General features: G+C 49.4%; 2 protein-coding genes across 4 annotated transcripts; both read right to left on the bottom strand.

Annotated features, from left to right (window-relative positions):
- Window positions 1-852: 852 nt before the first annotated feature.
- On the bottom strand, window positions 853-4,742 carry LOC123149954 (protein BTR1). Of its 2 annotated transcripts, none has more exons than XM_044569746.1 (8): window positions 4,563-4,742; window positions 4,077-4,330; window positions 3,830-3,915; window positions 3,172-3,344; window positions 2,737-2,822; window positions 1,895-2,029; window positions 1,363-1,449; window positions 853-1,286 (listed from the first exon to the last, which is right to left on the bottom strand). In XM_044569746.1, exons 1-8 carry the CDS (start codon window positions 4,606-4,608, stop codon window positions 993-995), a joined length of 1,161 nt encoding a protein of 386 aa, XP_044425681.1. In that variant the 5' UTR covers window positions 4,609-4,742; the 3' UTR covers window positions 853-992. The 2 variants fall into 2 exon arrangements, with proteins under 2 accessions (XP_044425681.1, XP_044425682.1); XM_044569747.1 differs by having other exon boundaries at window positions 1,391-1,449; window positions 4,563-4,733.
- A 616-nt stretch (window positions 4,743-5,358) lies between these two features.
- Window positions 5,359-11,466, bottom strand: LOC123149955 (uncharacterized). 2 transcript variants are annotated; one of them, XM_044569749.1, is made up of 19 exons: window positions 10,064-11,466; window positions 9,675-9,746; window positions 9,392-9,596; window positions 9,221-9,305; window positions 9,047-9,123; window positions 8,809-8,974; window positions 8,624-8,705; window positions 8,472-8,531; window positions 8,270-8,322; window positions 8,014-8,180; window positions 7,602-7,812; window positions 7,207-7,264; window positions 7,032-7,088; window positions 6,708-6,950; window positions 6,535-6,599; window positions 6,398-6,454; window positions 6,209-6,302; window positions 5,895-6,035; window positions 5,359-5,803 (listed from the first exon to the last, which is right to left on the bottom strand). In XM_044569749.1, the coding sequence occupies exons 1-19, from the start codon at window positions 11,411-11,413 to the stop codon at window positions 5,624-5,626; spliced, it is 3,423 nt and encodes a 1,140-aa protein (XP_044425684.1). In that variant the 5' UTR covers window positions 11,414-11,466; the 3' UTR covers window positions 5,359-5,623. The 2 variants fall into 2 exon arrangements, with proteins under 2 accessions (XP_044425684.1, XP_044425683.1); XM_044569748.1 differs by having other exon boundaries at window positions 8,809-8,977; window positions 10,064-11,464.
- Between the last annotated feature and the right edge of the window lie 165 nt (window positions 11,467-11,631).

Here is an 11,631-nt window from a genome sequence, read left to right on the forward strand (position 1 = left end):
TTGTGATGGGGGCAATGAGCACAGGAATCAGAAAAAAACAAAGTGTTACTTGACTGCAGTTTGTGATGATGAACAAGAATACCTTGCTCATCTCATTGACAATCCTTCCACCACGACCAATAACTTATTGGCACCCATATATATGCTCATCAGCAACGGCAATAGTGGCAGATTCTTCTTGGGCATCCTTGTTAACAGGTGATCTCATTCGAGTGCTTGGCTGAAAAAAATCTGCAAGTCAAGCAAGTTTAGCTTGGCTTGTTGAGTTGAATCATGCCCACACGAGAAACATTTTATGTACGATATAAAGTCATTTCTGCACCCAATAGAAAATTATTGAGATTAAGTGATGGAATGTTTTCTTCTACTGATGCAGAAAAATATTAGTACGAGATGTGGTGTAGAGCAGACAAACCATCTAGTAAAATAAATGCCATGTCAAGGGGATCGATGTACGTTTAAAGGAAAGACAGACAAATAATGCACCTAAGTGTTGAGAACAGGAATTTAATTTTCATTCATCGCCCTCATTGGTCCGCCTTGAATTGCGCAGTGGGAGACAGATTAAAGTTATAATCCTAATTATATCTAGCTAGTTGGCTGGGAAATATAATATCCAGATTATAAAGATTTAAGCTAGAAACTGGACAAATAATTTGCATTCATTCTCCTGGCTAGAATTACAATGAGGGTTAGGGTAGACAAATAAACTACAAATAAACTACAATAATTTGCATTCATTCTTCTTCTTCATGTAAAGTAAAGCAATTAAGATTGTACTATGAAAACCATATGAGATGAGATGAAGTGAGATTACGCAAAACTCTATTCCAACAACAAAAACAAATGATCTCACCAACCAAAATTCTCATGCATCAGCACTAGTGCAATCCTGATTGGGCCATCCAACCGCGCAACAAATTAATTGTTTCAGTTCAACAATCCTCTCATCTTTGCTTGTCTTGGGTTTCATCAAACCCCTCCCAAGTACACTAGTAGTCATTTTTGCTGCTCCAGCAACGCAACGCAAAACCCACCAAAAAACAATTGCAACATCTCCTTCCTTCCTGCTCTACTACCACTACCACTACCACTACCATTTCTATGCTCTGCTCTGCTCTGCTTTGCTGCATTGCTCCTGCTGAGGCTACTCCACACAAGGCCTCCTCCCCTCGCCACCCTGCTGGTTCCGCCCGCGGCGGCGACCCATGGCGTACGAGATGTGCTCCGCGATCATCGCCTCCGCGGCATCCACCGCCTCCCGCGTCCCGCTGATCACCACCTCCCTGCATGCCACACACACATGCATTGCAAGTCAGATTACATACACAGGCAGGTAACAGGTGTAACACTGACCGAAACCTGCTGTATGTCGTTGGTGCCCACCCACCTTTCCCTCATCCCAGGTAAGAGCTTCCCCTTGAACACCGTGATCAACACGCCCGTAGCCTGCATTCCAAACCATCACCGACAGACAGTTATTAGGCGAAACAGATCCGTTCAATTCTTCATTCCAAACCATCACCGACAGACAGTTATTAGGCAAAACACTACTCTGCAGTCAGTCAGTACTCAGTACCCAGGCGTCCACCGCCCTCTTCTTCTCAATGAAATCAAACTCGGTTCACTCGCTCCACTTGAGCACACCCTCACCATATGTATATATAGGACCAGAGTAATGGCAGTGACTCATGTACTCCCTCAGTGCGAAAAAGCTTGTCCCAAGCTTGTTCCTCAAACGGATGTATCTAGCACTAACTTGGTGCTAGTGCTAGATACATCCATTTGAGGGACAAGCTTTTTCGGACGGAGGGAGTAGGAGAGAAGCTGGTGGTTGCGTTTCGATGATGCAGGCAATATATATACATACTATCATATATAATATGCATCATACCTGTTGGATCTCCTTGATGACCCTCCCACCACGACCAATGACGGCGCCCACGTACTCAGTCGCGACAGCGATGGTCAGAGTCCCTTGTACGTCTCTGCCGTCGTCGACGTCAGGTGACCCCACGGGAGTGTCGGGCTGGAGGAATCCAAGGAGAAGAAGATGGTTCGGTTGGTTAACTGGGTACGCATCCAGTATTATGTATATGAAAAGAAAATGTGGCAAGGTCCCTGAATGATGATGATGATGACGATATATGAAGCAAAAAGGGACAAGGGTTTGCATATTCAAATCATACTAACAGATTGGTTGGAGTCAAGCCAACGGTTTCATTTCAGCTTATTCTGCTAATAAATTACTTGCTGCCAATATTTCATATTTCTTCTAGGCCAATATAACAGCCGGCACATGCTTTACATTTTCTGATTCATGAAGCATCAATCAAATAAACTAGAGAGAGACAGTAGTGAGGGTGGTGGACCTACCATATTTTACAACACTATAGTAACGAAGGACTATATAATTGTCTGCATGGAAAGGTTGTCCATTTAACATTGATTACCTTGTCACAGAAAATCAAGGTAACATTACAACAGAATAAGAGCAACAATAGAGAAGAGAGCCGGCCCCCTTTTCTTTTCGACAGAATAAGAGACATATGTTACTGCTGTCTCTGACCACTAGACAAGTACACTAGACACTTGTTAACAAGACAGCATGTACCGAGAAGCTTCATCGAATGGACCAACTATGCATTGCATGAAGAGAGGGCAGTCCAGATTAAGGGGTGACCGGATCACAGCATGTAAAGGTAGGTGTATTTCAGTTGGACAAGGATGACTTACCCTGCTGTGGTATCTCTCGACATGCTCATCTTGAGCATCACCGTCACACCCAACGCTTGAAACATGACAACGTGGAAAACCAACGCCTGAGTATTTTATTTCAGAAATGTGATTTAGCCAATTACTAGTTACTGCAAAAGGCAATGTGATATGAACTAGTCTAGTAGCTAGCAGCTCAATGCAGCAAACTGTAATAATATATACTAATCGATCGATCATGTTGATACGAAAGCATGGCAGAAACGATCAGGAAGCGACGTGTTTCTCAGGTTCCATCTTATCTTACTGCTGCAAGCCATTGATCTGTTGATAGACAGATAGTAATCCAGTAATAAACCAAAAATGGCTCAACAAGGCAGAGAGAAGAGATGCAACGAGCTGAGTAGCAGGCAATGGAATGGATAAAACAAGAGAGAAATGAAAGGTGATATGTACTTTGGTAGGAGGATAAGTAGTGGACATCGTCAAGCAGCTCGGAGAGTATAAGGAATATGGCCTGCAGCTGATGTTCCAAGCGCCCGGTGATGTTAACCAGTCTGTCATTGAAACCGTAGCAGAGTCGGTGGTGTGAGACCGTGATGCCAGCATTTGACTCTTGAGCTAACCACCTAGTAGTTAGATGATGAAGAAAACAGATATCATCATCATCATCATCATCATCAAACTTGGAACATGTGAGAAATATAGAGTAGAAATGAAATTAAAAAAGGGAAGAGGAAACATGCATGCCCCTGTTTATGCTCCCAGTCCGTCCCAGATTGAGATACACGATAATATATATATATATATATATATATATATATATATATATATTCCAAATAGTAAACGCAAGCTAAAACCACCTCTGCTCTCAACAAGTGTGAAATACAATACTGTAGTAATAATGTTGGAGCAGATACACAGAGATGAGAATTCCAAACAATCATCCAAAATACACAAGTCCACAGCGGCAGCGGCAGCGGCAGCGGGCAATCAATCAATCAGATGAAGATGATACAAACAATGTGGTGCAAACTGGTGGGATCATCCCTCTGAATGAATGAATGAATGAATGATTCAAAGAGGAAGGGGAAAAAAACAGAGGAGAGCATACTTGATGAGCGTCCCTCCTTTGCCGATGAGCGCGCCGCAGCAGGCGTAGGGCACCACCAGCACCACCGTGTTGTCCGCCTGCTCGCCCTGCAATCACCACATCAGAGGATTGAATTGGATGGAGTCTCTGAATCATCGACTGTAACTAAAACTCTCAAGAAAGAAATGTTGAGCCTTTTGTTTGTTTACAGTACAGAGGAGCCTAGCCTGAAGGAAGATTCGACTGGTTAGTTTGGGTACTGCAGTACCTGGTAGCGGGGGGGGATCTTGTGGAGGAGGAGGTCGGCGGCGTCCATGACGGCGCGGAAGGGGCCGGAGAGGAAGACGACGCGGCGGTCGGTGCCGGCGAGGATCTGGTCCCTGCCGGAGAGCGTGATGCGGGCGCCGGAGCCGGCCTCCTTCTCCATGGCGGCGATGGAGGACCCCGCGCTGCCGATGATGCGGCCGGCGTCGGCGTCGCGGACCAGGATCCTCGCGTGCGTCCGCCTCTCCCACATCGGGTCTGCGGCCCCATCCCATCCCATGGACAGACAGACAGATTGGAGATTAATTTGGATTTCAAGTAAGTAAAGCCCTCGCAAAACCCTCGTCGGAGCAGAGCAGAGGGCGGGGAATGCCTCTGCTCCGACGTCGGCGGCTCCTCTCCTCTCGTCGAGGAGGGCATCGTCGGAGCGGGAGGGGGCTCGGCTCGCCAGGCTTGTTCTTGTCGGAGAAGAAAGGGAGAGAGGAGGTACCTTGGTAGCGGTCGTCGTCGGTGGCCGGCGGCGGGGAGGAGCCCATGGCGACGGCCGACGGCGACGGCGAGGACGGACGGAATGGAACAGGGGAGGGGAAAAAGCCCAAAGGTGGCGTCTTTTCCTTGCTTGCTTGTCTCCCTCTTTCGCCTCCAAAGCAATAATCCTAGACCTACGGGCCTGTTACAGGCAAGTTACGAGAAGCCCTTCGCTACTTCTCTTCGCCCCCCCTGATTTTCACCGGGGTGGCCCCGCTTCCTGCCCTTCTTGCCAATCAAACCATGCCATGTCAGCGTGTAATTAGTCTCAGCCTGTAAATGTCCGTACGTGTAGCATTACTGGCCTCCAAAGTCCAAAGATGCAAACCAAAACAAAAACCAGATGAGACCGGCCAGCAGAGGAGCGGGCCCCGCATGTCAGCGGCACATCAACCAGTGCTGTCTTTTTTTTTTTTTGCTTTTTTTTATGCAAGTATAAATCATCGCCCTCCAATGGGTGCGGCGAGGTTTTCTTACATGTTACCAGCCACACTAGCCTCTAACAAGAAAGCAAAGATGGCAGAGATAAACCTGCACAACATCTGGATCAATGGCCCCTAGTGATGTAAACGCTCTTTATAGTATGTCTTTACTTTACGGAGGTAGGGAGTTGAGCGGCCTAATCAACATTGTTGTATAGTATGAGTCAAAGTGGTTTCTCTTTTGTTGCTTCCTTGTGTGATTTAATCTAGTTATTAGTAGGATTTCTTTCTTTCTTTTTTAAAAAAATGTTCTTAGTTCATTAGTGGTTGACAGAATTGGATTACAAATCTCTTGTCCCATGTAGTCTAGTCCTAAACCCTAAACCATACCACCCTTCAACAAAACCCACACCATATCCATATCCTACTAGAACTAGACTGGACTAGCTGCACACCACACCACAGCGCAGCGCAGTACCAAACCAAACCAAACCAAAATCAAGGAAAATCCCTGTCTCTGTCTCTACATTACACCATTGCAAATCCATCCTCCCCCCTCCCAAAATAAAGAGAAACAACTCCTCCTAGCTCCTCCTCCTCCTCACTCCAAGGCCGCCGGCACCGGCTCTTCTTCCGACTTCTCCTCGGGCACCGGCGCTTCCTCCTCCTCCTCCTCCTCCTCAGGCACCCGCGCCTCCGCCTCAGCCACCGGGACAGGCTTGTGCAGGGTCGACGTGCCGTGGAACACCGTCGGTCGCCCGCCCTTGAGGTGCTCCAGCAGCTGCAACACACCACACACACATTAGCCATCAACCTCCCTTGTATCTACCAACGCAGCGTGACATGACAGAGGACGACTGCAAAAGGCACACCTTGTCCTGGGTTATCGTGCCGAACCCGAACCGCTGCGTCCAGATCGACACCGCCTCCTCTGCCGCCGGCAGCACAAAGTGCTTCACCTTGAGGGACGACAGCAGCCGCTCGATGCACGCAAACAGCGCCTGGAAGTACCCCTGCATGCATGCATGCTCACACAGTCATTAGTTGGTTCACCTTGAGCTTTATTACTTGCTTGGTTTACTGCTCTAGGTAGGCTTCTTCTTTTTCCCCCTTCTTTTGGCTACAAACAGCCAAACAGGCATCACTTGTTTACACGGATAATACAATATAATAGACATCGACTTACCAAGCCTTGGTTATCCCTGCTCGTCGCGACCAAGGGGAGCTCCGCGGCTACGTTGCCCATGACACGGAAGAGTCCAGCAGAAACCACCGTCTTGCTGCATCCATCAACACAACCCGACAGTTGGTTCAGGCTACCATTTTCCTTTTGCCAAATGCAACACCCAGAGGAAAAAGAAAAAAAAAAGTTTACCCGACAGTTAACACCGCACAGTACATCCCTGTGTAATCTTGATCCCTTACGCTCCTCCTGAAACAAGAAACATCATACGACTTAGGTGTCTTGTGCCTGCAACTTACGCTCAAGTATGGTACGCGTAAATGGCATACCCATAGACCATGGCTGGAATCAGGTCTCGCCCCGTCCCAGCTTGGATGATAGGATCAAATGATTCCTGCAAAAGTGCATTAGAAAAATTAGCCCACACCACCCATAACTAGGCTAGGAGGATGTATCATTGGTTTGGTTGCACACGGAAACTTAAGAAGCCACGGCAACTTACATGGAAAATACCAACCGCCTTGGACAGCACCACTTTACTATCTTCTGAACTTTTGTCCCTCAAAACCCTCCATCTAACATCAAGGTCGCCATCGTCATTCAAACCTTTCTCCGCGCGCTTCTTCTTTATGAGATCAACATCCACGGCAGGAACAGGTTCCGCTCCACGACTGACCAGGTCCTTCAGTGCCTCGCAGATCTCCACACATACGGTGGAACAAAACCATGCTCCCTCGGGCAATGCCTGCAGCAGTTAACCCATTAATATACTTCTTCGTTCTTATGATGCAAACTTTTAAGTAACATATCGGGCTAGGGAGATCACCGTCAAATCAGCCATGTTGTGTTCTTTCAGGCATCCAACGTGATATTCCCTCCCACACTGAACAAATAGCAACATACAGTTGACAGTTTATCACAAAATGAGATTGCCGCAGCTAAAAAACAGGATGGCAGCTCAATACGGGCATATCATGGATGGATGTGATTGGTCAACTTACTTGGTCACAGAGCAGCACAGTTCGTTCACTAAATTTCTTTTTGCCAAAATCATGTTGCCTGCAAAACCGAAAGACGAAAAGGCTTGTTGGAGCATCAGAGAGCCAAATGGACAGCATATAGTTAAATAACAAGTGAGTATCCTGAATCCTAGATCAGATGCAGTGAGACTTAGAATCCAGTGAAATCATTCTGTAACTTTCAAGTTGATATTCAGATATTAAGACTGCATAACTCCAGCAGTCCATACTCCGTAAAGGAAATTTGATATCAATTTTACCTAATTCCTTTGCTTGTGGAGGATAGTTTCATATGGTCGATTGGTTCTACGTATTGCTGTATTGGAAAGATAATGAACAACAACTTGCAGATACAAGGGTGATGGATGGACACTTACTTGCACAATGCGCATCCACCAAATGCACCCTGAGGTGCTGTGGCAATACGGATCGACCGCGTAAATATTTGTCCGATGGAATCAACTCCATCAACCCTCCCAGCGGCTATTGCATTGTTGTTGTATGCCAAATAACTTTCTCTCTGTTGCCTGTTTTCACAATACCGGCAACACCAAGCTCCCTTCGGTACAGAAGACAAGCCAACACATTCTGCAATAAATAATCAAGACAACCAGTGGTGAGGGGCCTTTTGACACTCTAAATCGCTATGGTAAATACATCAAAACAAATATCTGGATGGCCGCATGCCCGAATGAATACCCAAGAAGAATGGAAGTTGGCTTAACTGGGAAACATGCATCCCCTAGTGGCTAGGCATATAATATATAGGTGCATAATGAATGACGTTACCTCTGTGAAAAGCTCTCGGGCAGGAGTCACAAAGAAGCAGCTCCCCGCCATCTGAACAGATGCTGCATAAGTCATCGTTCTGCTTTTCTGAAGGTTTTCGGCCTTTTGAAAGAGAAACCGACAGCTCATGTAGTGAAACGCCATTGGAAATGTATATGTTGTGGTAACTGCATGCAATAGTGTTAGCAAAGGGAATTGAGAGTATGAACAACAGGGCCCAGCAGAATACATTGTTACAAGAATATAATAAACTCACGGTTTGCGCCGAGCAGCTCGGCCAGCATGGCCTTCAAACTGTGAAGGGCTAACCTGTTCATCCAGCACAACGGTATTTCTGGTCAGGTTCAGTAGTAGCATAAATAAAGGAACTAGCTAATTAGAAGTCCAGGCTGACTCCTTGACTGAGTTGTTTCATGTATCTAAACTAAACTAATGGAATGAAGGGGCGGTAATTTTACCACTGTATTGCAGCAATAACAATAGATTCCATGTTCCTTTATGTGGCCATCCAGCAACCTCTAGAATGTTAGTCAATAACAGTATTAATAACAACAATACAATATTTATTTATCCGGAGTGGCTGAAGAAACAAGTTGCATAAGAAGTAAACCTTTCCCTGGACATAATAGCCGACGTCTGTGCCCTCCGCCAAAACACCACTCATGAAAACCAACTTGTGCAAGCCATGGTCCCTGCAGCATGCAACAACATATAATATAGAGCAACAAAAAAAATTGAGATGATGAACTCGAGGAGAAAGAAAGCTAAAGTAGTTTGATAAGCAGCAGAGCCTACTTTCTTGTGATTCTTCCTGCACTTGTAGGCTTGGATCCTGGGGAGAAATTCTTAGGCACCCTGCCAGATGAGGTTGGGCTTGCTGCACTTATTGTCTTGGCTACTGGGTAGAAATTCCTAGGCACCCTGCCGTATGAAGTTGGACTTCCTGCACGTGTAGTCTTCGCTCCTGGAGATAAGAGAAATTCTTAGAAACCCTGCCAGATGAAGTCGGACTTGGTGTTTTTAGGTGCCCTACCACATGATGAAGTTGGGCTTGCTGCGCTTGTGGTTTTCGTTCCTGGGGAGAGATTCTTTGGTGGCCGTCCTCTCGGCCTAAATACCAGCAGTAGAAACAATGGTCTATAAGCGGAGAAGAAGAAGAGAAACTGGAATAATCACATGGCCAACTATATAGTATCACAGACATTACCTTGCGGTGCTCTGAGCTTCCTTAGACTCCAGACATGTATCACAGAAGGAAGCAAATTTTCCAGCGCGGAAAGTTTTAAACGAACCTAAAAGATAAGACATCGGCCAAAGTTACAGCATCAAATGAAAGAAAGCTTGGTTTGGATGATCAGGGTGGAGGGAGGGGACTCACTTTTGCAGTCCTGGCATGTCACTGTCCTCTTCTTAGGCACCGGGCCTATTGCTCCCAGTATTGCAGATTCCAGTGTGTCTACAGTCGCATCTGTGCACGCCCTCAATACATCATGCAGAGTATTTCCACTTTCCAGGAAAATGTAATCGGAGGGGCGCTTTTTATGGCTCCCGGCATGCACCTCGAAATAAAAAGGCGAAACGACCTGCAAGCCATGGCAGATTGGTCGGATATTGGCACATGGCATGGCAAATTGGTGTTACGGCAGAAGGGGACTACTTACATTTCGGCCTTTACATGAAGTGCAAGAGCACAATATGCCCGTGTCTTTGATGACTCCACGAAGTACTGGTCGCTGAAACGAGAGCAGAAACAAATTCCAGATCAAAATTTACAGCAGGAGTGAAATGGAACCAGGTAGTACTAACATTATTAGGATTAGAAAGAGGAAGTGCTACTCGTATCTCCAGGTCCAGAGCTATGTTGGTATGTGTAACAATCGAATCGGATGCTCGGTTTCATTTCATTATTACCAAAATGCACATACTGTCTGAGTTGTATCGAATTGTTAGAACCATGTCCTCCCAAACATGTTAAATTACTGGCTGAATCCTTTGATAACTGATTGAAATGCATACTGACTGAACTAGCAAGAAGGATGTGCATTTTTACCTTCCCCTTGTTCATGAAGTAGTTGACGGGCTGGCCCTCGAGCAAGCCGGTGGCGAAGAGCTCCCTGAGGTTCTTGGGGATTCCATCTGGCCCCTCGGACTTGGCCTTGAGGCTGGCGCCGCGCTTGGTGCTCTTGGGGGAGGGCGACGGGGAGCTGCTGGCGGTGGTGGTGCCCGACTCGTCGTTGTCGCCGTCGTCCACTTGCTGTTTGACCTGTTGCAGGAGCGACCTGGTGAAGCGGCGGGGCGACGCCGGGCTTGCTACGCCTCCGGCGAGTCCCCCGGGGTAGGGCTGGAGGTGGTCGGTGGGCTCGTCCACGGGCTCCTGCTTGGGTTTGAGCATGGGCTTGGGTTGGTGTTTGGGTTTGGGTCTGGTTGGCTGTGGGGGAGCGGTGGCGGCGGTGGGGGCAGGGGAGGCGGCGGGCTGGGAGAGCATGGAGCGGGTGACCCGCCGGGGCGGCGTCTCCGGCGGGATGAAGAAGGCCTCCTGCTGCTGCTGCGGAGGCGGTTGGGGCGCGCTTGCGGTGGGCGCGTTGGCGGCGAACAGGGCGAGCACCGGCTCATCCCCGGCGACGGCGGGAGGCGGCTGGGGCCTGTTGGCGGTGGGCGTGGCGGCGGCGGGAGGCAGTTGGGGCCCGTTTGCGATGGCAGAGAACGGGGCGTCAGCCGGCACATCCGCGTGGGCGCCGGCGCCGGCGGGGGGAGGAGGAGGATCCCGCGGCGGATCCGCGGCGGCGGGGTCCGGATCCGGGGGCCGCGAGCGGGCGCGCTTGGCGGGCGCCGAGTCCGAGGGGCGGGAGCGCTTGGAGGAGCGGGAGGGCTTGGGATTGGGCTTGGTGGTCGGCGGGGAGAGGACGGCGGCGGCGGCGGCGGATGAACGGGAGGAGCGGGTGCGGCCGAGGGAGGGGGCGAGGGCGGCCTGGGAGGCGATGGCGAAGGCGAACTCGCGCTTCAGCCCCACGCGCACGCCGGACCGGAGCACGAAGTCGTCCATGCCGGCGGCGGCGGTAGGGCTAGGGCAGGCCGAATCCGGCGGCCCCAACGGGATGGGGGAGGCGGCGGTGGTAGGGCTAGGGCAGGCCGAATCCGGCGGCCCCGACGGGATGGGGGAGGCGGCGGCGCTAGGGCTAGCGCAGGCCGAGTCCGGCGGCCCCAACGGGATGGGGGAGGCGGCGGCGGCGCTAGGGCTAGGGCAGACCGAATCCGCCGGCCCCGACGGGATGGGGGAGGCGGCGGCGGCGGCGGCGGCGGTGGGATCGGTGGCGCATTCAATTGAATACGAGGAGGGGAAAAGATGGATGGAAGACATGGATGGATGCAAAGGATTCTGTTTTTGAACCAAAGATTCCATTTTTTTTCTTTTCTTTTCTTTGAACTGGATGAACTGGAAAATGGAGGCACAAACTGGCTTTCTCGATCCGCGCCCTTCAATTTATCGCGTGTTTCTAGGGTTTTCGACGAAACGGCACGCCGTCCCTCCCTCCTCCCGAAAACGCACGCAGCCCCACTCGCCGCCCGCCCCCCGCCACCGACAAGTAGGGGCGGGGACCGCGTGTCAGTGACGCGGTG

This window comes from Triticum aestivum, chromosome 7A (assembly GCF_018294505.1).
Source record: "Triticum aestivum cultivar Chinese Spring chromosome 7A, IWGSC CS RefSeq v2.1, whole genome shotgun sequence".
Lineage (NCBI taxonomy): Eukaryota > Viridiplantae > Streptophyta > Magnoliopsida > Poales > Poaceae > Triticum > Triticum aestivum.